General features: G+C 38.2%; 1 protein-coding gene across 2 annotated transcripts in view; it reads left to right on the forward strand.

The window, feature by feature from the left end:
- ARHGEF4 (Rho guanine nucleotide exchange factor 4) overlaps positions 1 to 27,001 on the forward strand; it is a 1,506,374-nt gene that overhangs the window by 574,642 nt on the left and 904,731 nt on the right. The window contains exon 1 of one of the 2 annotated variants that reach the window (XM_044070171.1): positions 3,008 to 3,433. The exons of the other annotated variant lie outside the window; for it this stretch is intronic. Coding sequence (XP_043926106.1) covers positions 3,076 to 3,433 — 358 coding nt within the window. The 5' untranslated portion in view covers positions 3,008 to 3,075. Of the gene's footprint in view, positions 1 to 3,007; positions 3,434 to 27,001 lie in introns of those variants that run through there. 2 annotated transcript variants of the gene reach the window in all.

Below are 27,001 nucleotides of genomic sequence, written 5' to 3' on the forward strand. Positions count from 1 at the left end.
CAACCCTTTACCAGTCTGCATAATGCAATGTAACGGTTTTCACCCCTTGTGGTTTACGGAACACACTCTAACCTTATTTTTACAGGGACACCTTTTGACTACCCTTGTCTCTCCCTAGAGACTCCACTTAGCTTCCTTCCTTAGCTCAAGAAAACGGAATCTGAAGTCAGACTTTAGACAGTCACTGACTCTCATATAGCTCCAAAGTTTGCTAATTCCCATTAGTATCTTGTTTTTTGACCTTGTCAGGTGCTCTTTATTAAAAGGCAACCCTACCTGCAGCTCAGCGCCATGATGTCTGTCAGTGGTGATGTTAGCAGTTGCAATGTCACAATATATGTGTGTGTGTGTGTGTGTGTGTGTGTGTGTGTGTGTGTGTGTGTGTGTGTGTGTGTGTGTGTGTGTGTGTGTTTGTGTGTGTGAGCATGTGTGTGCATGTCACTAACAAACCTCTACATCATTAGATAGTAAATGCACTTAGAAGAAGTAAATGTATCAAAATCTTCCCATAGCTGCTCAAAATAAAACCTCAATATATATCATTACCAAGTTATTTCTAGTATATGTATGAAAAAAGTTACTCCTAAGTTTATAAGTAATACAGTAATGCAATAAACAAAGAAGTTTAATCTTGCAGTGTATATCACAAGTAATGCTTCACCGTGAAATTATCATTATTAGACTTTTCGGTTCTTATCCATTCATGGGATAGGCATTCAGCAGAGCATCTCAGAATTCCTACTAGACCAAAGCCACATTGCCTGATCAGTCCGTCTGCTGTATGGGTATGAGAAATTTTTGGTATGGACATCCAGTTGTCATGTAGGACTATGGTCATCTGCTTTGATGAGATCCTGAATCCTTTCTGGCATATATTGCCAATGAATGGTGCCACTTTTATGCCACAAAACATCGGACTCTATTGCTTTTTTTGTTCACCCTAAAGAACGGCTCATTTGCAGTCTTATGTAACAACTTTTGGCACCACACTTTGGTACCATCTTCAGGTCTGTTAAGGACTTGTTATAGCGATTCTCATTCATTTACTGATTACCGGCTTAATCACAATTCAGGGTCCTGAGGAGCCAGAGCATATCTCTGTACTCATTAGGTACCAAACAGAGAAACCTTTCCCAGATGGGGCATCAGCCTATCATATGAGGCACATACATTTGTGTGTGCACACAGACACAGAAACTCACTCACAGAGTCAACATGTATCGTGTATTTTGGAGGAAAATGAATGTACCTACATTAATTCTTTGTTTTCTTGCAGAAAAGCAAAGTACCCAGACAAAGACCCTCATGAATGTAGGGAGAATGTACATACTCTGCAACCACAGCCAAGATTTGAACTTGGGAACCAGGCTGTAGTCCAATTCTGTATCTAACATCTATTTTAATTGTTCTGTGACTCAGGAGTGTCCCACCAACTGTCATTTTGTGTTTTATGTTACAGTGTCCAGTCTTGCTAACCATACATAGCACACAAGGAATTATGTTGCAAAACTCCAGTTTGTTGTTAAATATTGCACCTTCATTATGGTCATCCACAGAGTTACTTCCATGACAATTTATATTGCAGAACACCTATATTTGTTTTTTTTTTTTTTGTTTTTTTTTTATAAATATTTTACAGCTACATTTTATGAAGCTGAGAACAAATTTAACATCAGTGCACAAGTCCCTTTATAGTTTTTGCAGTTGCTCTCTTGCTTGACTAGCAACAGACAAATTCAGCATTTTGTTTTCTCTTGGCATGTCATAGACATTTTGATCATACCTTTAAAGTTTTTCTACATGTCCATCATATCACTCAACAAGACTGCCTGTACAACAATATCCTTGCTAATTAATGCAAACTAACTCCAGGATCATACAATGGTGGGGTGAAGGAGAAACTTCCTTAACACCATTGACTATTGATATTCTACAAATTTACTGTACTATAATTCACTTTTAACTATTGACAAAACAATAATCAATATAAAATACGACCATTCCTGCTTCAGTGACCAAACCTCAAACCAGGTTCCAAAACACTTGTCATCGGTGTAAGTGATACTCCTGTGTAAGGCCTATCTGTATAGCAGGCTTACACCAAGAGCAAATTCTTTAGAGTTAGGTCCCTTATGAATACTGATTTTTCATTCTCACATCAGGAGCCTGTCAAAAGTCATTGTATGAATGAGAATTGCAGCTGTTGGAAGGGGACTCTAGATAGGCTGAATAAAAAGATAGGCTGAATAAAGTGTGTCAAAGTAATTTCAAAACAAAACACGCCATATGGATGCAGCTTGCTAGTTTCTTCCTTCATGTGCAGAGTGGATTATGTTACTGTGTATGTCACTATATTACACCAAAGTCTAGCATTACTCTGCTATCAGCAAGCCCAGGGCTACAGTTTTTCTGTTACTGCTGCTAAAGGCCAGACACAAATGTTCACAGTCGCATCTTTGTTAAGAAAGAAAGCTACACATTATTTTAAAGAGTAAAATTAAATCAGTTTAAACATAACATAATATAAAAAAACAGCATGCATGAGGTGTGTGCCACAGTGAACTTCAGCACAAAAATAACTTCACTTTGCAAAATTTCCATAATGAAAATGAAATAATTTTACTCTTATACATCATGAAAATAACAGTGCAAAACATATGACTAACTCTTTGCCAAATACATTAGCATTTATATGAGATTTTTGGTATTTTTGAAACTTGAAATAAAAAGAGTAACCAAAAAGGAAATACTAGTACCCCCCCTCTTCCAAACACCAGCACCCACCTATCAACATCCTACTTCTATGGTGAATTATGTTTACAAGCATAATTGCTCTTTAATAAACGTGTGTTCTCTGGAGTGTGTAATCAATATTAGCAAGTGAAATGCTCTTTTGATGACATGCGAGGGCTGGGCTATGCACTGGCTGGACCTGTAGCTGTTTCTCACATTACTGCTGCCTGCTCTGCATGCAGTTTCTTCTGTGAGGGCTGAGTGCACTCTGTTAGATGTAGCTGTTTTCTCTGTAACAGATGTGCATGACTGTGTGCATGTGAGACGGTGGATACCCCCCTAATGGACCCCCATGTCGTCAGATTCTGCTGGGTAGCCGGCAAGCAGGGAAGAGCAGACATCCTCTCAGTCACTAGACAGCAGAAGCAGGTAGAACCCTGGTGTACAGTCAGACGAAGAAAAAAACAAAGTACTGATTCGTGCAACACTGTGGACTATCAGATCTTTTCTCAGCTTGCCTGCATGAGGACCCAACAATGTGTCAGTTCAGCAAGTGGGCTACAAAGCATTGGCAGCTGCAGTAGCAGTGGTAGCTCAGGGCTCTCCTCGAGCTCAGAGCTGGACGGCAGTGGCTATGTTGGTGGGATGAGGACAACACTGTCTAGGTACTGGAGCTTGGAGAGCCTCCAATCAGCTTCTGGTAAGTGCAGCTGGTTATTTATATATTTACGCTTTACATAAGCATGTTGAGTACCGTTATAGAGAAACTAAACATAAGGAACATTTTTAAAGGCTTTGGACACAGTATCCGCAAAGCAAAGAATTAAAGATTTCAGCATCTACAAATCTAGGAGGATGCAGGTTACAAGCTGCTGCTTTGAAATTTTATGTCCAAATAAGTGGGTGTGTACATTTGTTTATCATCAGGATTGAAATATTTGTCAATTCTCTGTCTGTTCTACTTGAGTCTGATAAAGATGTCAAAATATTTCCTTCTATAGCCATTGCTTTTCATCTCTGCTGCTATTTATCTGACGACTTGTCAATATAAAATGTTTTAGGAAATAGTCAGAGGCACAGTTTAGGCTGAAATGGGCAACAATAACATAAAGCTGCAAGCTGCATTTTTGATGTCTGTATTTCCTGTCTTATGTTATAAGTAGCATAGTGTAAACACAAACTAAACCAACGTATACACTTCTAATGCATATTTTCAGATGGCTTTCACACCCAAAAGCATGTCAAAACCTGTTTGCGTCAATCAGAATGTATATATTATACCATATTGCAGTGTCTAGGCTTATTTGGTACGTGTGTATGTCAGCAAACATACTCACGTACACACACACAAACTTTGTACACAAGCACTAAAGACTGAAAGGGTGAAATACCTTTTGTTGTTTTTCTCCTGGCTATTCTAACGCAGACATCTCTAAATCAGTTATCCCAGTCCTCAAGAAGATGACTGGGAGCTGTAATTTTTTTGTGCTTTCTTCCTTTATAACTGCAGGGCACAGAGCTCCATTTTTCCGACAGCCATGTCATCATTGGTGCTACCTCCTTGCTAGTGACATGCATTTCCTACTGATGTCAGACACTGCACATCTCAGGTGTTCACTTGTCTTTCTATGGCTTATAGGTGCAAACAGTAACTGTCCTCGTGTCATTTCTGCAGCACTTCTGCTCAGGTGGTTTGTTTTCTTGTCACATTTAATGAAACTACTTTCAAATGGTTTATAAAAGCAGGGTGGAACTGGGGTCAGAGGTTGAGGTAAGACACTCTTCTTAAACAGGATTTGGCACCAACAGTCGTGCAGTCTTGCCTCAGACTAACTTTGGCATAGTATACCCAGGCAGCAGAAAGAGCAGGATGCAGAAGACAGTGAAACAATTAATAGACAGCTAGAACATCAAGAAAAGGCATTTTATTAATAATTACTTTGAATAACAAGAGCTTGTTCTCCCTCTCCAAGCTGCAGTTTCCTTCTTTGTACACAACAAGCTTCCCTCGTGAAATCTGTAGCTAGTTCTTTTTAAAGTTAAAGATAATGAAACAAGCATATGAAACCCAAAAAGGGCATTTGTGATGGTCTAAACTATCAAATCTAATCTAACCACAATGGACTTGTAATGCTCCTGCCTTATGATTATTATTTAGAGGTGAAATATGTTCTGAAATTATTTGAATAGTCATTGTTGTACTTCCAAACAACTCACTTCTGCTGCCCAGCTGACATGCCATGTACATTTTTGAGTAGTTGCTGGACTATTTACTAAAGAAAAGACTGAAATGTAGCAAAATACCACATCAGTTTTCTCAAGGATATACACAGGTTAGTAGGTGAAAGAAGCAATCTCAGAACGTCATCCATCAATGACCAAGACTTTGTTCTGATTAGTACACCAGAGTTGCCTGAGTGATCACAGCACTATAGTACAGCTATGTAGAAGTGACTAGAAGAAAGAGATCAAGCCATATGTACAAATAACTTGCACTATCAAATTTTATAAGTGGCTTTAGTCCATTAGATCCATTCAGGTCCAGTTTACTGGAAGGATCCAAAAGGCAAGCCAGTCAAATGTATACTTCCTTATAGAGTTAGCCTACTCAAGCTTTGATCGTAATTTCTTTCATTCTCCTAAAAGACAGAGAGCTTTAGTTGGTAAGCAGGGACTTTCCCAGCACTTTTCATTATTTTGTAAAGCATATGTGTCTACATTACATTCCAAGTACCACTCATTACCTTGGAAGACAGAGAGGTACGCATTACCCTTTCCAGGATGCATTTTTCTCTTGGTAACAACATCTGCTATGGCTTCATTTTGATACCTGTTCTGGATTGCTACATATGTTCTCCACTGATATGTTGATGCTTAGTTTACTAATCATCTTTTAGTACAGAAGAGTTTATTCATGTTTTACCATCAACATTTCATCAGGTGAATTAGTGAAATAACTTTTATTTAATGTATGTGACTTTGAAGCATGCACCTCACCATTTATATGGTTAAACACTTGACATGGTTCTTATGAACCAGAAACCTGAAATCATGGCTGATAGGAAATGGAACAGAAATGTTTTCTGTATCACAACTACAGAGTTTCCAGATATTTGCAGTTTTAACCAGTGACACTCAATTTTAGGGACACCAAAATTAATGTTTATATCATTGTGCCCAGAACTGATAAATATCTTCCAGAACATCTAACCATGATTAGATGGCTATTTACAGGGCACTGCCTCCATTTTGCTAGCAGTTGTAGATTAGCACTCCCTAACCATCAGCATAATGCATTCTCGTCTGCCTTCCAAGCATTCAGCACCCCTTTCCTTGGTTGCTCTGCTGATGCTATTAAATGTCTACTACTGTATTCACAGTCTTTTATATGGTAAAGAAACACTCCAAAGCAAAGCACTTAAGAAACCTTTTAATTTTAGGAACATATGCTGTTGGTCTACTCTGTACCAGACTTTTTTTTCCCCATGAAGCATCAGCTAACCCAGTTTCTATTATTATACCAGTAGAGCTTATGACTATAACAGATCTTCTCCCCATGTGTTAGTGTGGCTGTTAGTTGCTTGGGGTAATTTATCATTATTCTAATGCTTGGGTGATTTTTATATCTGTTGTACTCTTGATGTACCTGCCTTTGATCTAGAAGTGTACATGTGCAAAACAGATGCTCCTAATAACATATAACACCTTTATAATCCATGCAGGGTGTGTTAATTAAAAGTGTCAGACTGCTTTTCAAAATGAAATACAGGAAGAGGAGATTGTGGAATTTTATTTTTTCTTTATTTTTATTTTTATTTATTCTTTTTTTGACCAGGTTAGTCCCACTAGGCTATTGGCCTCTTTTCAGGGGAGACTCAAGAAAGTATTTATACTACCATGAGAAATTTAGGCAGTTAATTGGAAAACTTTTACATCCAGCTGAGCTACCACAAAGTCAAGCAGATTGGGCTTTAGTTTAACATCTTATCCGAAGGATGAGTGAGATATGAAAGTGCTTACTTGCTCAGCCAGAAAGCCTTGTATTCCAGCAGCTGACACAGCAAAACAGCACTCAGATGGCCTAACTTGGTAGTGTCACCATGAGAGGTGTCCCCAGTACAGTCCATGCAGATGTGCATAGGCCAACAGTAGATTGATTTCTGCACACGAGACATGTACTTGCCCACAGTCATGAACAAATAGTGTGAACAGATGTGACAGCTTTACGTAACATTGGTCTGCACTTATGGTGAGGTACTCACTATCTTCCATCCTGTCACATGACTAAAGGTCATTACCACAAGTATACAAGTTGCTGTCTAATTCCATTTCCCTTCAGTCACAGAAAGTCACATTATCATGTGATTTGATCCCAAGCTACTGATTCCATTATATCTCTTATGCACTTAAGCTCATGTGACAGTGTTTTAATTGGCTGCCATCTACACCCTCTGTGCATATGTGTGTGTGTGTGTGTGTGTGTGTGTGTGTGTGTGTGTGTGTGTGTGTGTGTGTGTGTGTGTGTGTGTGTGTGTGTGTGTTTTCTTTGTCTTGTCTTTGTGCTATTTCTTTTTGGCTCATTTTAAACATGCTAGTTTATCATACTAGCATTCGTGATATGCTGCCATGTGTTTTTATAGAAAGCGATCACATTTATTCAGACAGACATGGTGAATGGATGACAGAATGTATTTTCTTGAATGGTGGTTCAGTGCAGTGACTAGACAGTTGCAATAGTCAGTTAAGTTTTGTAGTGCAACAGGTTTCCTAACGGTAAGATTGCAATAAAGGAGAGGAAAGATGTAGAAGAGACGAACCACAGCTCAAGGGATGCATGGTGAAGTGTACAAGTTACCTTATCATCTACAGTAAGACTCGGCTATCCATCTGTGTCTGTAAAAGAATGAGAGGTTTCACTGCATAATATTCTAAACCTACTGTAGTGGAGCCCCATGCAATATATGCAAATCATCCCTGAGGGACATACCAGTATTTCAGCTACATGGCTTCTGAATGCCTGTGACATTTTACTTTAAGTCTTTGTTGGTGCATTCAGACAATAAGGCCAACATGCACAAATCACATGCACTCTAGGGGCTCATGTATCTGTTGTTGTGTAAAGTTGCAATAATACAGAAAGTATAACTGGTGAATATGAGCAATTCATGTGTGCTCTTAAATGTTAATATCAAAACAGATACCTGTGCAGTCTTAAAACTAGCTAAATGCTAGATGTAGCTACTTAGGAGAATGTCTTGCGAACACCGTTGGCATGATGCTAATCCCAATTGACAAACTGCTAATCAATGTGCATATGTAATTGTATGGTTACTGCGCTAATGTACCACTATGTGTTCTGTAAGTTTGCTTTATGCATCACCCTGTGACTGTCTGATTTGTTACCCTATTCAACTGATGATAAGCAGTCCTATTAATTATTGATAATGCTGGTTAATGCTTGTTAGGATTGCTAATGCTTGTTGATTTTAACTTTGTATGCCATCTGGCTTAGGTCATGGCTAAATGGGGTCCTTTGACAAACTTGTTCACTTATGTGTTTAAAAAATTATAATTTAAAAATATAAATCAATTACACTGAATAGCATTTTGGTATAAAGTAATGCTAGGATTCTAGCCATGACTATGTGGTGTTCTGCTTTTTTATGACTGCCTTCTTCTTTTGCAGTGTGTCTTGCTGCTATGAATATTTGAAGGTTACCACATTATGGTGTTAAAAGGAATAGAAATGCAGTTGGTAACACCAGCTGCAGATTAAAGCATGCTTCAAAGTTCTCCTGTTTTCTCAGTTCAGTGCATCTTCGAAAGTACACAATATATGCTAATGGCAGACAAACCATACAAACTGTGTGTCGCACAAATACAATAAATATCGTGTTTAGACATCAAAACATTTACATACTGTCTCTCTAGCATATGGTAGACAACAGTATTTGGTCAGGCAAAGAACTGTGGAGATTCTTAATTTATATTTTTCAGTAATTCATTCTTTCATTGCAACTGTCACAGATGCCTTTATTTTACTTTATGGGGGCTAAAGAGAGATTCTGAGTAAGCATATGTTGTGTTTGTAAATATAGTGCATACACATATATGATGCTGTCATCAGGTATTACATTATGTGCAGTAACTGAAAAGCAAAAAGTTCACCCTATGGGCTCTTTTTAGATGTAACCTAATGCTGGGAGTTACAATGCATTTATATTAGTACTGACACACCACAGATCTTCTTAGTGCTGTAGCGTCACTAGCACTGAAACATACTTTGAACACAGTACCAGATTACATTGTTAGTGCCATTTTTCCATAGATAACTGTATGGAAATTAAGTGGTAGAGCCTTATGGTTCTGCTACTTCTTCTGAGTGAAGTATCTCAAGAGAAATTACTAAAGCAATTTTACAAATAGTATGTTTTGTTCAATGCAACCAAGATCCTTGTTAAGAAAGTAGGAGTACTGGCATTATGGGATGCATGGTGTTGTGCAGCATGAAGTGTGCTAGTTGCCTTATCATCTGCAGTCAGACTCAGCTGTGTCCATAAAACTAAATAAAAACTATGAGAACAAGAGTTTTCACTGCATATCTTAAACCTGCTGTAGTGTGGGGGGGGGGGGGGGGTCTGTCAGGGGAGATTCCTGTAATAATAATGCTCATATTATCTATGCTTCTGCATGCAGGCATAACTCATAAGTTCAGCAGATTTCTTAGTAGTCAGCTGCCCCTGGTCCATGACCAGCAGCCTTTTTCATACTGTAGCATCATGCAGTCTGAGCCATACTGGTGTTCGATTCCATCTTCAGGTCTTCTACTGAGAAACTGTACTGTTCAATTTGTAGTAAAAATAATGCCAGTACTAATAACTGTAAATCTGAAAACACATCAGAGCTATAGAGAATCAATAAGTAGCAGCCTATCTATATGTTTCATATTCTTGTAGAAAATCCATATCCTAAAACCATCCATAAGGGAACAGTGGAAGGGTAGTCACACAGCAGCGCACGTCTCTTTCAAATGTTTACTGTTGTACTGGAAACCTTACACAATTCCTAAAGGATAATCACTGGTGAACAGATAAAACAGAAGCTCCTGTAAGAATGCTGTCCCAGTACCTTCTCTGCTTTTATATTGGCCATCTAGTTTGTAGTGTACAGTTAATATGTATACACTTGGTTCAAACCTTATTAACAGAAATAGCCTTAGCTGACACATTTTTAAATAAGGAACAGAAAAGCATTAGTAGCCCCGGCAGTTTGCACTAACAGTTCTCATTAGGATTTTAGCAAGTTTTGTTTGGATATGACAGAAGCTGGGTTTAGTATGACTTACTCAAACCCTGTTTACCTGATCTTCGGTTGCGTCGGCTTTGTATTGCTCTAGTTCGTGTTTCCTGAGCAACGGTTCATTTGCTACTTACATTAGTGATGTGTGAATACCTAAAGGTGTCTAATTAAGTCTTCTCCAGGGTCAAAAGGCAGTGGAGAAAAGGCAATCATTATTTAAATGCTTTAATTATGTATGTTCCTTCTCTAAGCTGAAATGACCTTAGAATGGGAATAAAACAGTATGGGGAGGATGTCAGGAGAAGCCAACCCATGCACACAAATACACACAGAGGTGAAAAGGGACTAGCCTGGTTGCAAAAATGATTTTAGTGTTGTCACATTTTTCATGAATTCCAGCTCTCTTCAAGTACATGAGTTGATGTACCCCCCCTTCACAGACAGAGAACTGAGCAAGTTCCATCTCCATTCTGATCTGCCACACTAGATCCTGTAGTGGCAGGGTCACTAGTTGAACCCAGGTCTATGGGTCATAGTCAAGACTTTATCTCTCTGTGTCAGATAGCTGGCTGTATATTTATTTATTTTTTATTTATTTATCATTTGTTGACCGGGAAAGTCCGTCTAGGTTCCACAGAGCCTGTTTTCAGCGGAGGCCCGGGGAGAAATGCTCCAGATGCATGTCTTTGGAATGCGGGAGGAAACCTGAGTACCCAGAGGAAACCCACGCGAACACAGGGAACAGATATCTCATATTATTGGTGCAAACAGTCCAGTAACTTTGGAACTGGCCGACATGTTGAGCCACAGACAGTGGAGAACTACATATGGCTATAGAAATGACCTTTCTTGCTTTGTCATGCATTTTCTGTGTATTGGAACAGACTGAGACACAGTGATTGTATCAAAATAAGTGGAAGAATTGATGTTTTTGTGCCATCCAAATTAAGTTTGCAGTATCTGCTCTTGCCTAAAATAACACAACCTAAATTGAAAGTGAATGAGGGAAGGCATACAGGAGCTTCTAGTCCCAGAAAAGAAAATGCACTTGTCATACAGGTTTGCATATGGTGGTATAGGGAAGATTACAGAGTTCGAGCACAGTGTTATGTTGTAAATAAATCTCTCGATGAGTTTCCCTGTGGACTGTTCTGTTTAGGAATACAGTTCTGTCCAGTTGCTTGCTTGTCCCTGAGGACATTAATGTTTTTGAGTGATTCTGCCAGAGAACTGTCCTTGCCTTGTTTGTAGGTAGCCTATTGATTTATTTTATAGTTCACTTTGTATTCCCAGCTGTTGTTAACATGTATGTGCATCGGGTGAGTAGCAATTTTCCTTGCATGTTGAATGCCCCATCACTATTGTCTGCATTTAGTTGTAAGATTCCATGAAGCAGGGTTTGCTACACAGCTTTTCAGCATGGAAATGATGGGACAATTGCTTCCCTTTATGTAGAAAAATCATAGTAATCATCAGGTGAGTCCCCTAAGCATAATGTATAATGCAAAGCATTCATTGTTAGAAACTGGGAGGGTACACATGGTACCAAAGACATTTTACCAGAGACAGATTTCAAGGTTGTGCCTGGTAGGTAAACTCTTTTACAGCTGTTGGCAAAAATGGAACTTCACATGTTAATTAAACAGTCACAGAACTTTCCTTGTACAAAGCCATGTTCTTTCTATACTTTGAACATAGGAAAGTGAGATGCTACTTGCAATCTGGGTGACTCAGATGTTACCTCCTGAGTGAGAAATGCTATTGATACAGCACAGTCTAATATTGCACTCAGAAAATGGCTTCTCTGTGAAGGCATGACAGAATATTTCTCCCAAAATGACTAGGATTCCTTAAAGATTAAAGACAAACAGTACTGAAGTGATATTAGGATGGCTGCTGCAAGTTGATGTTGCCACACGTATGAAACAGTTTGAATTTAATAAGTCGTTGGTTAAACATTGTTGATAAACAGTTTTTAAATATTTTTGGTTCTGTAAAAAAGTAAATGTGAGAGCTGAAAGCTATAAATGTAGCTGGATCATTTGAAACCTTTGGGAATTTCTGTGAGAAGAAAAATGAGAATGTGTATTTCCCATAGCAACCATTAAAATTGTGCTGCTGTATCAAGTTCTTTAAGTAAAACATTCAAAACTTTTTTTTTTTTTTTTTGCTGTAATGAATTTTAACACTTTTTTTTTTGCTGGTGACAATGACAACAGATGCATTGCATTTTGCACAAAATGTTCATTTAATTCTGTTTTTATAATTTCTGGGCTGTGTTAAACATAAGAAGCAACTTATTTTGATATGATATCTCTTCCTTTCTGTTCTAATGATTACATTGATCATCAAGAAATAAGCTTCTTGTTTTTGTTCAAAATATAATTGATTACATTTAAGTTGTTAATCCCAACTCAATTTGAAGTAGCTGATTCTTGCTACATCGATGGGTGGGGGCTAGTGGGGACTCAAGCTGTTTGAGCCTAAATAGTCCTAATTGAAGGGAGCAGATACATCAAATGAATCTATTTAAAAGTCTTTCAGCTTTTCCCGGTTAGGGGTCGCCACAGCGGGTCACCGGGCCGCTATGGATTGGCAGTTGATTTTTACGGTGCCAATTTGTCAGCCCGGCCAGAGCCCAACCTTCACAGAAGGCACACCCACACACTCATGCACCTATTTGCATGTCTTTAAACTTCAGACTCTACACAGATGGCGCTCCAGCCGAGAATCAAACCAGAGAACCTCTTGCTGTGAGGTGAAAATACTAACCGCTGCACCACTGCGGCCATGTCAAATTAATCTGTTTGTGGTAAGGAAATCTGCTTCTAAGGATGAAATGCATTCCAAACCCCCAACTATGGCTCTCCTTAGAGATGGGAAGAAACATTCTTAGCCGAGATGTGAATTTCCTCCTTTCCCCATGGTGTTTCAGCAAAACAAGAAATAATTCCATTGTCGAGGTGGTTTATTTTATTTTATTTTACTTTATTTATTTTATTGGCATTTGTTTACCGGGTTTGTCCACTGGGCCAAGCAGGGCCCATTTTGTCAGTGTAGGCCCAGGTAGAAAAACTCCACAAGAAACACATTTAGAGTGTAGAAAATGCAAAGGGGACACTTATTACAAATTAGCACATTTAAAATATGTAAAGCTCACAAGATAAACTTAGTACAAATTAATTCAAATACAGTTGACATAGTAGTGTGGGTAAACATTATATCCAATGCTTAGCGAACATATTATAGCAAAGTTTCTAATCTTCAGACACATTAAGAAAGCAATAGTTGCCAAGTTATAGAGTTGTAGGGTGTAAGAGGAAAGTAGGGAAGATATAAGAAGGCAAGGGGAAAGAAATTGATAACATTAGAGTAAGGGTGTAAGAGTGAGAGTAGGACAGGATTAGAGATAGAGGAATGGGGAGAAAGATGCTAATATTAAAGAATAAAGAAAACTAGAGTGTATAGTAAGGTAGTTGAAATCAACAGAGGGCAGAAAGTTAGTTGAGGTAGGAGGTTATGGGAATAATAGGAGGGTGCTGAAGAATTAGGTTATGGAAGGAGATGGTTAGCTTTTTACATTTGCTCTGATGACTTTCTTCTTGTCTAGCAGGGCCAAGGCTACCAGCACTGAATGAAGCCAGTCTAACTCCACAGTTCCTACAGACATAGCAGAAAACTCTGTCATGTTACTCATTTTGTTTGGGGGGGGGGGGTTAATGACATCCCATTAAAGCAGACACAGACTGAAAGAAAGACTACAGGACAGGACAGTAACAAGATATATGCTTCCAGTAATACATTCCTGCTCCTTTACAACTCCATTATTTTTTTTTAATCTGTAAGGATCTTGGGTAAACAGTTGGATTTAGAAAACATCTGTTAAGGTACTGCTATACAAATATGTCTCTAATCTAGAGATGTGGTCACCCACATCATAACTAACATCTGCTAAACCCCCTCAGCGGGTTATAGTATATTGTGTCTGGTTCATCACATCTCCACATAGGTTCATAAAGATCAACTTGATCAGATTAATTAATTCATTCATTTATTAATTAATTAATTGATCAGATTAATTGAGTGATTATATCTCTCTACTTAGCTACTGAAACTATTATTACCTCAAGAAATGTGATTATCTTTGTGGGCTTCAGCCACCCCCATAAGTACCTAAGAAGATCAGGCGTATAATTAGCTACATGAATGCTGCAAAATTTAATGTTTCCTCATATCTCTAAAGTCCTCACCATGTAGTCAAATACCTTTCCTCCTCCTTGAGGAGATGAAGCTTTTTTGTATCTCTGATGCCCCTGCACTGGCCCAGTAATCAAGGAGCCTCAATTTTTACCACTGGCAACAGTGGGGGGCATACACAATGGGAGGATGAAATGTACACACACAGTAAAGTACAATTTCCCTTAAGAGTATATAGAGATCACAATCAGTCTGGGGCTGGTTTCGTCCTCTTTCTCCAGATCCCCAATAAGACTCTCCACTAGCACAGCTATAGAGTTGAGATCTCAGCTGAGTGGCCAAGCCAAAACCTCCAGCAATCTCTCTGTCCAACCAGTGCTTTGTGTCCCTGCCCAAGCAGCTGATACATACACACTATTTGAGGTTTGATTTATATACAAACACACACACACACATTCCTGGGGAAGGCTGGCACAGGCTTACTAGCTATCCCCCCTTCTGCCCAGACTATAAGATAGTTTCCACTGCCACCAACCGCTTTTATCAGCTACTTTTAAGGCCCTTAATAAAGGGCATCAAATCCTACTGTGTAATGTTACTATTATTCAAATGGTAGTCTGATCAAGCAAGGCTATTGGAGTGGCCTGTACAGTGTCACCAAATAGATATGCAAGTTCTCAAAGAGCTTAAATATGTCTCACAAATATAAGCCACAAAGATAGGTTTAAATATATTTAATAAATAATAAAAGAACAATACAATACTCAGTAAATCAGCACAGTAACTTCAGAGTTCAAAATCACAGGAAGTATTTAAAACAACATTGCAGGACAGTCTCAAATAAATAAAGAAAACATCTAAACTAATCTTTACTATACTCCTACCTATATCTAAAAGAGTTATTATGCCCTAAAAAACTTACTTACAGAGAAAGGTAGGTGCAGAAGGTCGTGATGAGTGGATATTCTTGCTAGGTCCAAGACAAAATACAAAATGCCCGTCTCTCTCTGAGAGAGTTCCCAAATTAATATCAAACATTACTGCTGGGTTAGCTTGGATGACATCATTTCTTGTCACCTGACTCTCCAGCTAAACCCCCAGTGACCAACATTTAACATCTCTGTGTGAAAAATTCATACCCTTCAGATGTTTGCTCACAGCTGTGCAGCTGCTAGAAAGTCAGAAAGCAATAAAACACTTTTGCATCTTAAACCTAGTAATTACTTCTCTTTCAAGACAATACAAAAAAATTTCTAGCTCTAGACATTGTGTCTGCTTCTGCACTGAAACTGAGAGATAACATCTCTTGTTTATGGCACAGCTATAAAGTAATTTAACCTCAACTATTCTTAAGTTTTGCAAGTTAATCGTCTATGTTCCAGCAGGGTATGCTGTGGTTACATTCTTAAATCTCAGTACTGTACAAATCCTGTTCAACACATAATTCTGTATAAATCATATCAATATTCACAAATGACATAGAATTATTTACAAAACTCCAGATAGCTGGGCTGGCAGTGTGACAGAATCCATGAATGAAGGCTCTCTAATGCAGATAGAAATCCAGCACTATCTGTACTGGTAAAAGGTACTGCATCTAGTTGCAACATCTAAAACAGATTCATAATCTTTGAGAACCTATACAGGAAGGACCGTTCATCATGATTTAATGGTTTTTCAGCATCCATTGTCAGGACAAGAAAGGAATCCTTGTCAGTTCACTAATTCAGGAAATGAGTCATTTTGATAGTGCCAAATGTCTGCTGTCTCCTAGCAAAGCCATACTGGTCTGAATGTATAGGAAAATTCTAGAATGGCCATCAGACACAGTGTTTGTAAACAACATGTAGTCTGCATTTAACACTGAAAGAGGGTGATGTGATGCTGTTTGTCAAGTCTTGTTTGGCCTGTGTATAACTGAGACAACTGCATTATCCTGTGATCTACCTGAGTGTCTCACACTCAAAATACTGTTAAAAAAAGACATGCAGTTTAATTTTATAAACTAACCAAAAGTATTAATAAAGTCCTTTAACTGTCCTTACTTACAGCTATATTAAGCTCATCTTTAAGATTTGAAACCTGCAAGACAGTATCTTCCTCACTCTTATCCCATGAAGTTCTCATTGATTCATTCTGAGCAGACAGTGCAGCATACAGAGTCATGCATTATAAACAATATATTGGCAGAATTTCCTTAGGACACTTGTCTATTACTCCTCTTATGGGATGTCTAATCTTTGTTGTCATCTAGTTAGTTTTCTGCTACATCAGCCAAGCAGCCTAAGTTCTAGCAGCCTCTACCCATACTTCAGTAGTATTTAAATTTTAAACCATGTGGTACAAAATCTATACAAGGTTCTCAGTATGAATCAATGCAAGGGCATGCATTCTGTCATTTTTATAAAAAATTATTCTAGATCTCTCAGATCTTCAGACTCCATCTGACACTTGTCGTGTCATTTTACTCACTTGTCTGTGCTGAAACAACCTTCTGCCATATGGAACTTAGTATTTGCATTACATTCCTTAGTAATATTCACCAGCGTACAATTCTTTTCTACTTCAGAAAACAACTTAAAACTATACGTGACACAGCAAAATGAATGTGAATGAACAGTATTTCTTAATTAAATATCTAATTTGCTTTTGGTTGCTTTTGGTTTATTCCTTGCAAGAAAGCAGTCCTCCTTGGAGCGTATGTCATGAAAAGTATTAAAAATCCATTTGTAAATAATTGTCTTTTGCTTTAACTAATGCTGGTCTTTATATTATTGCAGTCTTTATTCTTAATAGGTCTTTATATATGATGTTCCTGACACTAGGTTTAGTTTTTCATTTTGTTGTATCTAGATCATATCTGAAAAGGGCTCAGTAGTCCAGTTCAGTTCATCTACTTGCTAAATAAATACATGAAAGATTTTCCTGTATCTCAGCCTTGCTAGAATTTATCAAGCTCCCTACCTGTAGCCATCTCTTGCCTGCAGTACAACAAACCTTTCTTGCAAATGGATCAATGACTCCATTTTCTTTCTTCAGTCTATTGATGAATATTGCATTATTAGCCCCATGTGGAAAGCCTTTCCTCCAAACCACTAAAATCACTTATTACTCATCCTGTTTTTTTTCTGTTATGGTCCTTGACAAAATCTCCTCCAATCACTCTCTGATATCTGATTTCTTTATAAAAATAGGTATAAACCCCCAGCTCAACCCTCACCCTACCCCTACCCCACATTCCAAATATACAAGACAATACTATCTTTTCCTTCCAGCCAGTCCCCACAAATACCATAAAAAGATACCTAGAAAATCTTAAGGTAACAACACTGGTAGTTGATGAGTTACCAGCTGAATACCTCAAAATCTCTGCTGATGCCATCTCTTATCCTGTTTCCATTCTTATTAACTGATCCATCTCTGAACAAAAAGTACCAACTATATGGAAAACATCACACATCATTCCACTGTATAAAGGCAGCACTTCAGCTGAACTATCCAACTATTGCCCTATTGCAATAGTATTACTATTCAAAATCTTAGAGAGGTACATTCACTTTTAACTCCTAAATCACCTCTTAACTAATAAACTCCTGTCTAGCACTCAGCATGGCTTCCACCCTGGGCACAGCACTACCACTGCACTAATGTCCTTTACTAACACCGTTAATCAGCACAGAAACAATGGCAAAATAGTATCCTCTCTCTTCCTTGGCCAATCCAAAGCATCCAATGCAGTATCTCACAACAAACTCCTAACTGCTCTCTAAGATTTTCAACTCCAAATGTATTGCAGACATGCCACCATTGACTTTAAACCACATTGAAAGCACACTAAAAGCAGTTAAAACTTTAATAAAACATGTAGATTAAAATTGCATTAAAGCAAACAAACCAAATGGATTAGTGCTTTCAGCCATACCCTCCGTCAGATTCTAACTAACAAGCCAATCACCATACTTAAAAAGTGGTCACTTACCAATCACAGTCAAATAAAGGATTCATTCCTTCCTTCTTTTAGAGCCAATGGAACAGGCAACTAAAACCAACCTCTCTGAGTTCTATCAATGAAAGCTTAGAGGAACACACCTCTATGATGCCCAATCAATGAGAGCTTAGAGAAACACACTTCCTGGGCAGCCAATCAGTTGCTCTTCACCAAACATCGTTCTTTCAAAATAGGCTTCAAAGGTACAATTCCATTTAGCCCAGGAGGGCAATCTGCTCTTAACTCAATAATCCAACGAGTTTCTTCTACTTCAGTTCTATGCATAGATCTCCGCCTCTTTTATTTTCCTTCATTTGTGTAAGGCACTTAAATTTAAACCTGTGGGTACAATTCACCTTTATGTGACATGATAGAACATTCATTTGTACAGTGTTCTTTATAACAGATAGGTGGTGAAGAATTATTTCTTTAAAGGCTGTGTTCGTCTTGCCAACATAAAATGCACGGCACAGTTCACAAATGGAAACATGAATAATGTTCTTGCTATTGCAAGTGGCAAATCCTTGAAAAAAGTATCTCAGTCCTGTTGATGGTTCTAATGTATGCACATGCTTTGCAAAACCCACATTTCCACGTGCCTTTTTGATTAATAGTGGGATTCTCATGTAAATTTCTATTGCTCTGAAAACTATCTTTAAAGCAAAGTAATCTTTTGAGATTTTTCTTATTTTTAAAGACAAATTTTGGAACTTCGCATACAATCTCTTTGATATTTACAGTACATCTGAAGTCAGGATGGGCCAGTATTTCCTAATAACCTCACAAATGATAGAAGTATCTGTGCTGTAGGTTAAGGCACATCTCAAATTATTATCTGCGCAATTCTGTTTTGATGTTTTTCTCTTGATGGTACCTTTCTTTGAATAATAGGGGCAGTTCTTTTGCAACCTTAATTCCATAGCATCTTCTGATCTTACAGTTGTCTCACTCTAATTGTATCGCCCTCTTAGTAAAATCATTGATCAATTTCTTTTATTCTGATAGAAAGACATGGTCCATAGTGCATAGTATAGATATTCGTGTGACTTGATTATCGATTTTATTGGCGAAAACTTGCCTGGGGTGCATACTTATCTTGTGTAACATATGATTTTACCATGTTTCTTTCCTGTGCAAGGTGGTATTGATCCCCAGATTGGGATCCAAGTACAGTTTTACATCCAAAAATTCTATCTGTGCATACAAATAGTGGAGGATGGATTGGTCACATGGGTTTCTTCCAGGTGCTCCAGTTTCCTCCCACATTCCAAAGACATGCAGTAGGTGGATTGGACACTCTAAACTGGCCATAGGTGAGCGTGTGTGTGTTTGTGTGTGTGTGTGTGTGTGTGTGTGTGTGTGTGTGTGTGTGTGTGTGTGTGTGTGTGTGTGTGTGTGTGTGTGTGTGTGTGTGTGTGTGTGTGTGTGTGTGTGTGTGTGAGTGCTACAAATAAACTACCACAGCAAGGCTAACCACCCAGCGGTGTAAACCTTGGCTCGAGATGATTGTCACTGTTGAAGTGACACCCCGACCCCATGTGCAAAATGGGTAAAAGGGGTTGAGGAAGGATAGATGGATGGATTTAAAGAAATCTGTGTATGCAGGTATATTGCTAATAGCATTGAGAAGCCCCCAGGAAGAAGTACCAAAATTATTTACAATCCTGAAAGAATTGGACTAGATTTCTGGATACAAGGTGAATGAATTAAAAATGAACACCATTTCCATTAACTTCAGCCCAGGAGAGGAAGAACTATCTTTACTTATGGGAAACTAACTGAATTGAACATCTAGGGACTTGGCTAACTCAAACTATAGAGTAATCGTTTGCCTTAACCAGTGGAGGAGTCTTACTTAAGATAGATGGGTATTCTCAAAAATGGAGAGGACTAATTTTGGACCTGGGCCAGAAAGTTCAGGCACTATTGCTGTTCATCTTTCTTCAGTGTCTGTATTTAGCATGGCATTTCAGACACTATTGGCAAAGGAAAATATCTGAAGATGATTAGATAGGCAAAGCGATTTTTATGGGATGAGAAGAAGCATCAAGTAGATTAGGAGAAAGTAATGCTGACAAGAGATTGGAGGGGCCTTGGGGCTCTCAGATATTGGGGGGCAGTACTCTTTGCTAATTTTATCACACTTCAACATAAGGACTACCAGTCTATCTGGAAAGACATTAACTAAATAAAATTACAAAATTCAAGTTAGGCTGATTTACTAAAGATCTTCATTACACTGGGGAGGAGATGAAGATTCACACTAGTTAATGAACTGGGACAAAAATATTAATAAGATGTTCAAGTATGAGCTGGTAGAATCCTAGGCAGAGAAAATCCTATGGATCTGGGCCACTTAAAAGGATATTGGTGCCAAATCATGAAGGAAAAAAGTGGTCCTGTGCCAAGTGACATAGGATAAGGTAAGAACCCTAACTCATTGGGAACTACCTCATTCTAGCTGATAGGGGAAAGAGGACTGGCTGGGGCAGATAGTCACAAAAACTTAGAAAGGCTGGAGAGGGCATCATTCTGAGTAGGGGCTTGATACTGAGAATATTTAGGGCACTCAATGTTCAAGATATATACCAGTGAACTACATGAAAATGAGTAAAAAGAAAGTGTTAGGTATAGACATCTTGATGAGGAAGTGGGTTCAAATCTCACTAATGACCAAAGTTCCTGCAAAAGCTTTTAGATTCAAAATGTTCACTCTGAAGTGCCTACACAATGCAAGCTAAACCAGGGAGGGTGTTTCCATAGGTGGTAAGGAGTTGCTAGAGATAAGATTCTGCAGTAGGATACTGGGAGGAGGTACAGTACATTCTTTTTGGAACCAGCTGCAGAACAAGGGCTAAGTAAATGTCATCAGTATCTTTTATCTATAATATTCTTGGCTAAGAAGTTAATAATCTGTCACTGGAAATTGAGGTTATCACTGTCAGGGTTAAAGAAGCTAATAATGAAGCTTAGGATGAGGAGGTGTTGAATTCAAATACAGCACTTCTATGCAAAAGGTATCTGTGGATACAATATCTAAATAAGCCCAGAGGAGAGGGACCAGAACCAAGGGGTGAGAGGTGATTGCTAAACAGGATTAATTTTTATCTTGTGGCTATTTGAGATGGGGATGAAGACCAAAGGGAAAACCCTAACATGGGAAATTCAGCCTATGGAATCTATGAAGATAAAGATAAAAACTATGGTGGCTCCCCATATATCTGACAGAGGGCATGGTACAGGAAGCTTGTCATTTTTATAGGAAAGAGACTTTTTTATGGTATGGAGAAGGTAAAATAAAGAGTAACAAAGATGATAAGGTACAATGTGAATTTTATTTTTTATTTGATCTGATTGTTAATGAAGCAACATTATTCAGACTATCATTTTTATCATATTTTATGAGTCAAACTGACAGATATGTTGTAATAAAGTTTAAATGGTGATGTTAAAACTTTCCAATAAATGTTCTTTAAAAGAAATAAAATTCTGGGAAGTAACATGGAGCCCCCCATATTAGTGTGTATAATATTAAAGAGACAGCCACATCATCTTAGGTGTACTGGATCATATGGCTGCCCACTTAATTTGCATTAAATGGCTTTTCCTTAGTGTTTGCATCAGGAAAATATAATATGGTATATGGTATCCATTCATTCTTTATCTGATGAGAGTATTATTTGGGGAGTACTTACTGTGATTCAGTGTAATAGGGCCATATTTGCCTTGGGGTTCCAGAATAAATCCCACCTAGCAGCCAGAACTCTGTGCATCCTGTATACTTTCTTAGGGCTAAATATGCATTTATTCTCATAGCAGTATACAGTTTGGGTCTTAGAAAATCTATGCCATATAGGTCTAAACTCCAGCCCAGGATATGTTATTTTTCATGAGCTTCAAACTCTATTTAAAATATCCGGCAGTATCATAAGCAACACTGAAAAGGAGATATAGGGAAAGATTATTTAAGGAAAATATATTTTTGGATTTCATCTATAGGAGGTCAAATTCAAAGCTAGTATATAATGTAATTTAAGAAGGCATGCAAATGAGACACAGAAAACCTACTGGTAAGGATACGTGAGTGTTTCTCATCTGAAACGTTGAAAGTCTTGCAACAGTTAGCAAAGCTGAGACAGACAGTAGTCTTGTTGCTAACTGCATGCTAGTATGTTTTTATTTACATGTACGTTCCAGCTTTCTGAGTGCTAGTGTATGTTATGTTTTGTGGGAAGCCTAGGTTGTTTCAAAGTTTTCTTACACAGATTCTGCTTTATACTGTTTTGTGTACACCACAAAGTAAAATGTATCCATCTGAAATCTAAAATAATGCTATGGAATAGTACTGAGATTTTTCAGTTTTTCCCCACTTCTCCTTAACTTGGGTCTGTAATTTAGCAGCCATTCACAGTTTCCTTGCTTTTTTTTTTGTTTGTTTTTTTTTTTTTTGAAACCTGAAAGACAGTCTGCCACTTAAAGATACTTGCACAAAATGGCATTCTAATTTGAGGTGCAGTGTGAATGTTTTTGGAAACAGCACTAAAATAAGTATCATATTCAGGAATCTGTTATATCTTAGGGTTTGTGCTTTTTAAACATTTTGCCGTATGCATGACTTTGCTAGTTAAACAGAGGTATAATAGTTTGGTTTCATTCGGATCATTTATTATATAACTGTATTGCTATGGTCTATTATAGCTAAATCATGTAAAAGTAGCATGTGTGTGTGTGTGTGTGTGTGTGTGTGTGTGTGTGTGTGTGTGTGTGTGTGTGTGTGTGTGTGTATATGTGTGTGTGTGTGTGTGTGTGTGTGTGTGTGTGTGTGTGTGTGTGTGTGTGTGTGTGTGTGTGTGATTGTGTGTAAGTTTGATTTTCTGTCTAGCTTTCTCGGTTCTGAACACACAGTTAAGCTCCCCACCATTTCTGAATGTGTCATGCATGCCTACTAAACCACATATTCCTGCTTACCTGACATGGCACATCATTATGTGGACTGTAGTTTTCCAGCTAAAGACTAAATAGCATGTACCTCTAAGAATGGCAGTGGGGCTTGCTGGTCAGGATAACAATAAAAATTAACAGAAATGGTCAGCAGGCCTTCCTAAACACCATTCAAAACAACTTACTTTGCATGGGGGAAAAAAAACAGTTCTCAGAAATTGGCTTGCCGCATTCAAGATTACATCATGGGTTTCATCAAAAAACACAGGAACAAAGTGTATGGCTCAGTGGATGAAACCCACATAGTAAAATCATGAATTAGGTACTCTCACTTATTTCCTGGTTTTGGTTCCTAGTCAGCGAACAGCATGTGTCAGTAGGGGAACATACTCCCAAAGGCAAATGCAAGTCTGTCTGTTTGATACATCTACTCAGAGGTGACTGGCAATCAGATTAATAGTCAGTAAAAACCCCAGTCACACGGTTAGACTACTAAATCATTTTGCATATATGTTAATAATTTCCTTAAAAGTGAGCACATATCTGTTAGGTATTTTATACTAAAGCTGAATGCTAGACCTATAGGCTACTTTTAAAACTCCACAGATTCTAGGCCCTGTGGTAGCTAAGGACTATGGCATACCAAGATTACCCTAGCTTGTATTCCTGGTACAGAGTGACCATGAGATCTCTATGCTGTTGTACCTCTAGAGGTGGCTCTAATCTAGGGGGTGATCTGCACTTGTGGACCAGTGAGGGATTAAAGTAAGTAAGTGATGGTCAAATCCTACCAACACTCAAAAAACAAGGTTAAAAGAACATATTAAACAGCCCAAAAGGAGGGAAAACAACTGTCTGCCACTCTTATTTTGATCTACAACCATTGACACAGTCATTAAATGAAACTTAATAAATCTTCGTATGTCTGCCAAAGTCACTGTCATAAAGTTTCTGTTAATTAAAATTCTTAGCTAATAACTGTCATAATGTCAAAGGAATCCATTGTACACTCAGGCAAATGCAGTGCCAGGAGTTTTGGTATAATGATTTGAAGATGCTGGCATATTTGTCAGAAAAATACTTACAACTTTAACCCACTGAAGTAATGCCCTGTATACACAAGTCCATAATTTTGTCACTATTTAATATTTAGACACAATTCTGCTACTAAAAATTGTCTCAACTACAGTAATCCAGTAATCACTGAGTACAAATCATATCTGCAGGAGTTGAAATTTTTTTCCAGATTATTCCATGAAAATATGGGGCAAAATATTAAAAAAACTCAAAGAAATGTGCTTCCTGTTTATTTTGTTAAAGCAGCATCATAATGCTACCAGTTTATCATTTTAAAGTAAAATTTAAAATGTAACAATTTCTTCAGAGCATATCATGAATGTGACTATTGATGTTTTTCTTTCACATTTCCTCAGAATTATATCTTTCATTTTTCTTTAGGTATCTATATTTCCAAGGTTCATATGTAGTTACTAAGCATGTGGTCTAGCAAACAGCTGCGGAGCCTAGACCAATTTCCCCAAAGCAGTGACTAGCTCAGAGCCGCACAGTTAGCAAATGGAAGCCGTGGGACCCCTGGAACTACAGGAAGCAATTCATTATAAACTCATAACCTTAATCACCTGCACTCACTGCCAGATGTGCTGTTCTTTATTATTTTGTCTATGAGGGAGACTTATGAAAGCAGGATCCTGAAAATCTAGATCAAAATAATGGAATCGAGAAAGCTATGAATGTGCTTTTCATCTGACAAATGCAGTCTTGCAATTCAGCCAAATTATAGGAAAACGTGCATTAATTTCATACAACATATGATGAATGAGACATCCACTCCATTTTTGTAATCTAGTTAGAATATTTTTTACATCGTCAAAGCAAAGCAAACCACTGACATGTCGATGTAGGGATAAAATAAGAACACAAGAAGGATCAGGAGGTTTTCACAGAGGAAAGCTGAGTCACAGTTGCTCATGCAGGTATAAATAATTGCATTATACCTTGTTTGAAATGCAGCAACAGATAATGGGCTGACAGATGATGCCTACATTAAGGAAATGACTAATGTGCCAGGTGGAAAGCTGTGCCGCACCTTTGGCCCAAGGGTGTGCACTCCCTGATTAAGGAATATAGTGTCCCAATCTAGTTATTTTATTTTATTTTGTTTATTTGCCTTTGTGGCCTAAAATGATCTGTAATATTAATCTGAACCAAGAGCATCTGCTGTTTTATCTTGAAGTGTATGAATAATTACATTTCCCAATTTGAAGCACTTTTCTCTGTGAACACTGGAAAGAAACATAGTTTGATGGTGTTAATGGTATACCTCTGATAAATGGGGGCAGTGTTTGTCATTGTATTCGAGCTCATAACAAAGGAGTGGTTTCTACTTATGTTAACAATTACATTCACTCATGAAGTACACAGATTATAAGTAACCCACAAAAGTTACATGTGACTATTTTTCCCATGTTTTGGAGTCTCTCTTCCTGCTGACCATCATCCATCCTTTAACTGGTCCGGACCCCACTAATTTCCAGTTAGTGATAACTTCAACATTGACTCAGGCAAAAGACTATCAAAGAGAACCATCACTCAGGCAGGTATGAAGGTGCTTTAATTCTGTCACAAGTGAACAATCAGCCTTTTCAGAAGCTTATTGCCCTGTCACCTTCCACTGGCCAAAGACTGACAGTCTGAGGGCCACAAAAAAGTCAGGATATCACCATGATCATTTCTGTACAGCTTTGCCCTTCAGTGACTTACCACTCCTCCTGTCACTGACTGCTAAGTCCCCTTCAACCAGGCCAAGGGCCTATGGAGAAGCCATTACTCATATGGACAGCAAGGCATTTTCCTATTTCTAGCTCTATCCCTGGTGACTGAGATAATCGCTTGCATCATTTAGAGGGCCACCTATACTGTCCCCCTGTTTATGCCTGTGCCCATAGACACACAGCTAGAGCTACCTTCACCAGCAGTGCCAGGCCCACAATCCCAGTGTCATGCTCACACCTCTCACATGCTGTGATTTAGGCATAGCACTGAGATTCAGCCTTGCTCCTCCTAGATTTCTTGATGTTCCTCATAAAGTCAGACCTCTGTAAGAATATATATGTTATTAAACAACAAATCTAAAGTTACACAAAGGATTCATTGTCTTGAACTAAACATGGTCTAGTATCTAAAAATCTTCTATTCTGAAACAGCAAGAAGTTGGACCTTCTGCTATAATTTCCAAAGACCACTGCTATGTATTTTAATGGTCAGAGGTACAGAGGTATGTTTGTGCTGTTTTCCATCTCCTGCAAGCTTTCTCTTGCTTTTACCAGATGCATCCAAGTAGAACCACCACTCCCTCCTGCCCCTCCAATGGGTGAGTCACCATTAGCCTCTCTTATCCATCCTTCCTGTTTAGATCCCCAGGCACCTGAGTAGCTAGGTAAACCCAAGCCATCCAAGGCCTAGTTAGTTATTCCTGCATGACATGAAGCCAGGCATATGTGGCACTGAATTTTAATAACAGATAAATGCACTTTATCAGATACTGCTGGTTCACTTCACACTCTGTACCTGAACATCAGTTTTTTTGACAGATAAAGTAGTTTTAGCTATCCTTCCAGCTATCTTCTTACATGGGATGTTAAACATAAAAACACTGAAAAAATAGTTTACCTTCAGAATCTTGAATCACAGTGGTTTGAGGCTCATATGAGCGACTCGGAACCACGAAATTGAAAACGTCGACAGTTCTTAATGTTCTAGAAACAGCAAATCGAAAAGCAGATTCGCTGTTTTTTGAACATTAATATCGAACAAAAAAAACGA

Source organism: Protopterus annectens, chromosome 4.part1 (genome assembly GCF_019279795.1).
Source record: "Protopterus annectens isolate FY-2018-M chromosome 4.part1, PAN1.0, whole genome shotgun sequence".
Classification (NCBI taxonomy): Eukaryota; Metazoa; Chordata; order Ceratodontiformes; family Protopteridae; genus Protopterus; species Protopterus annectens.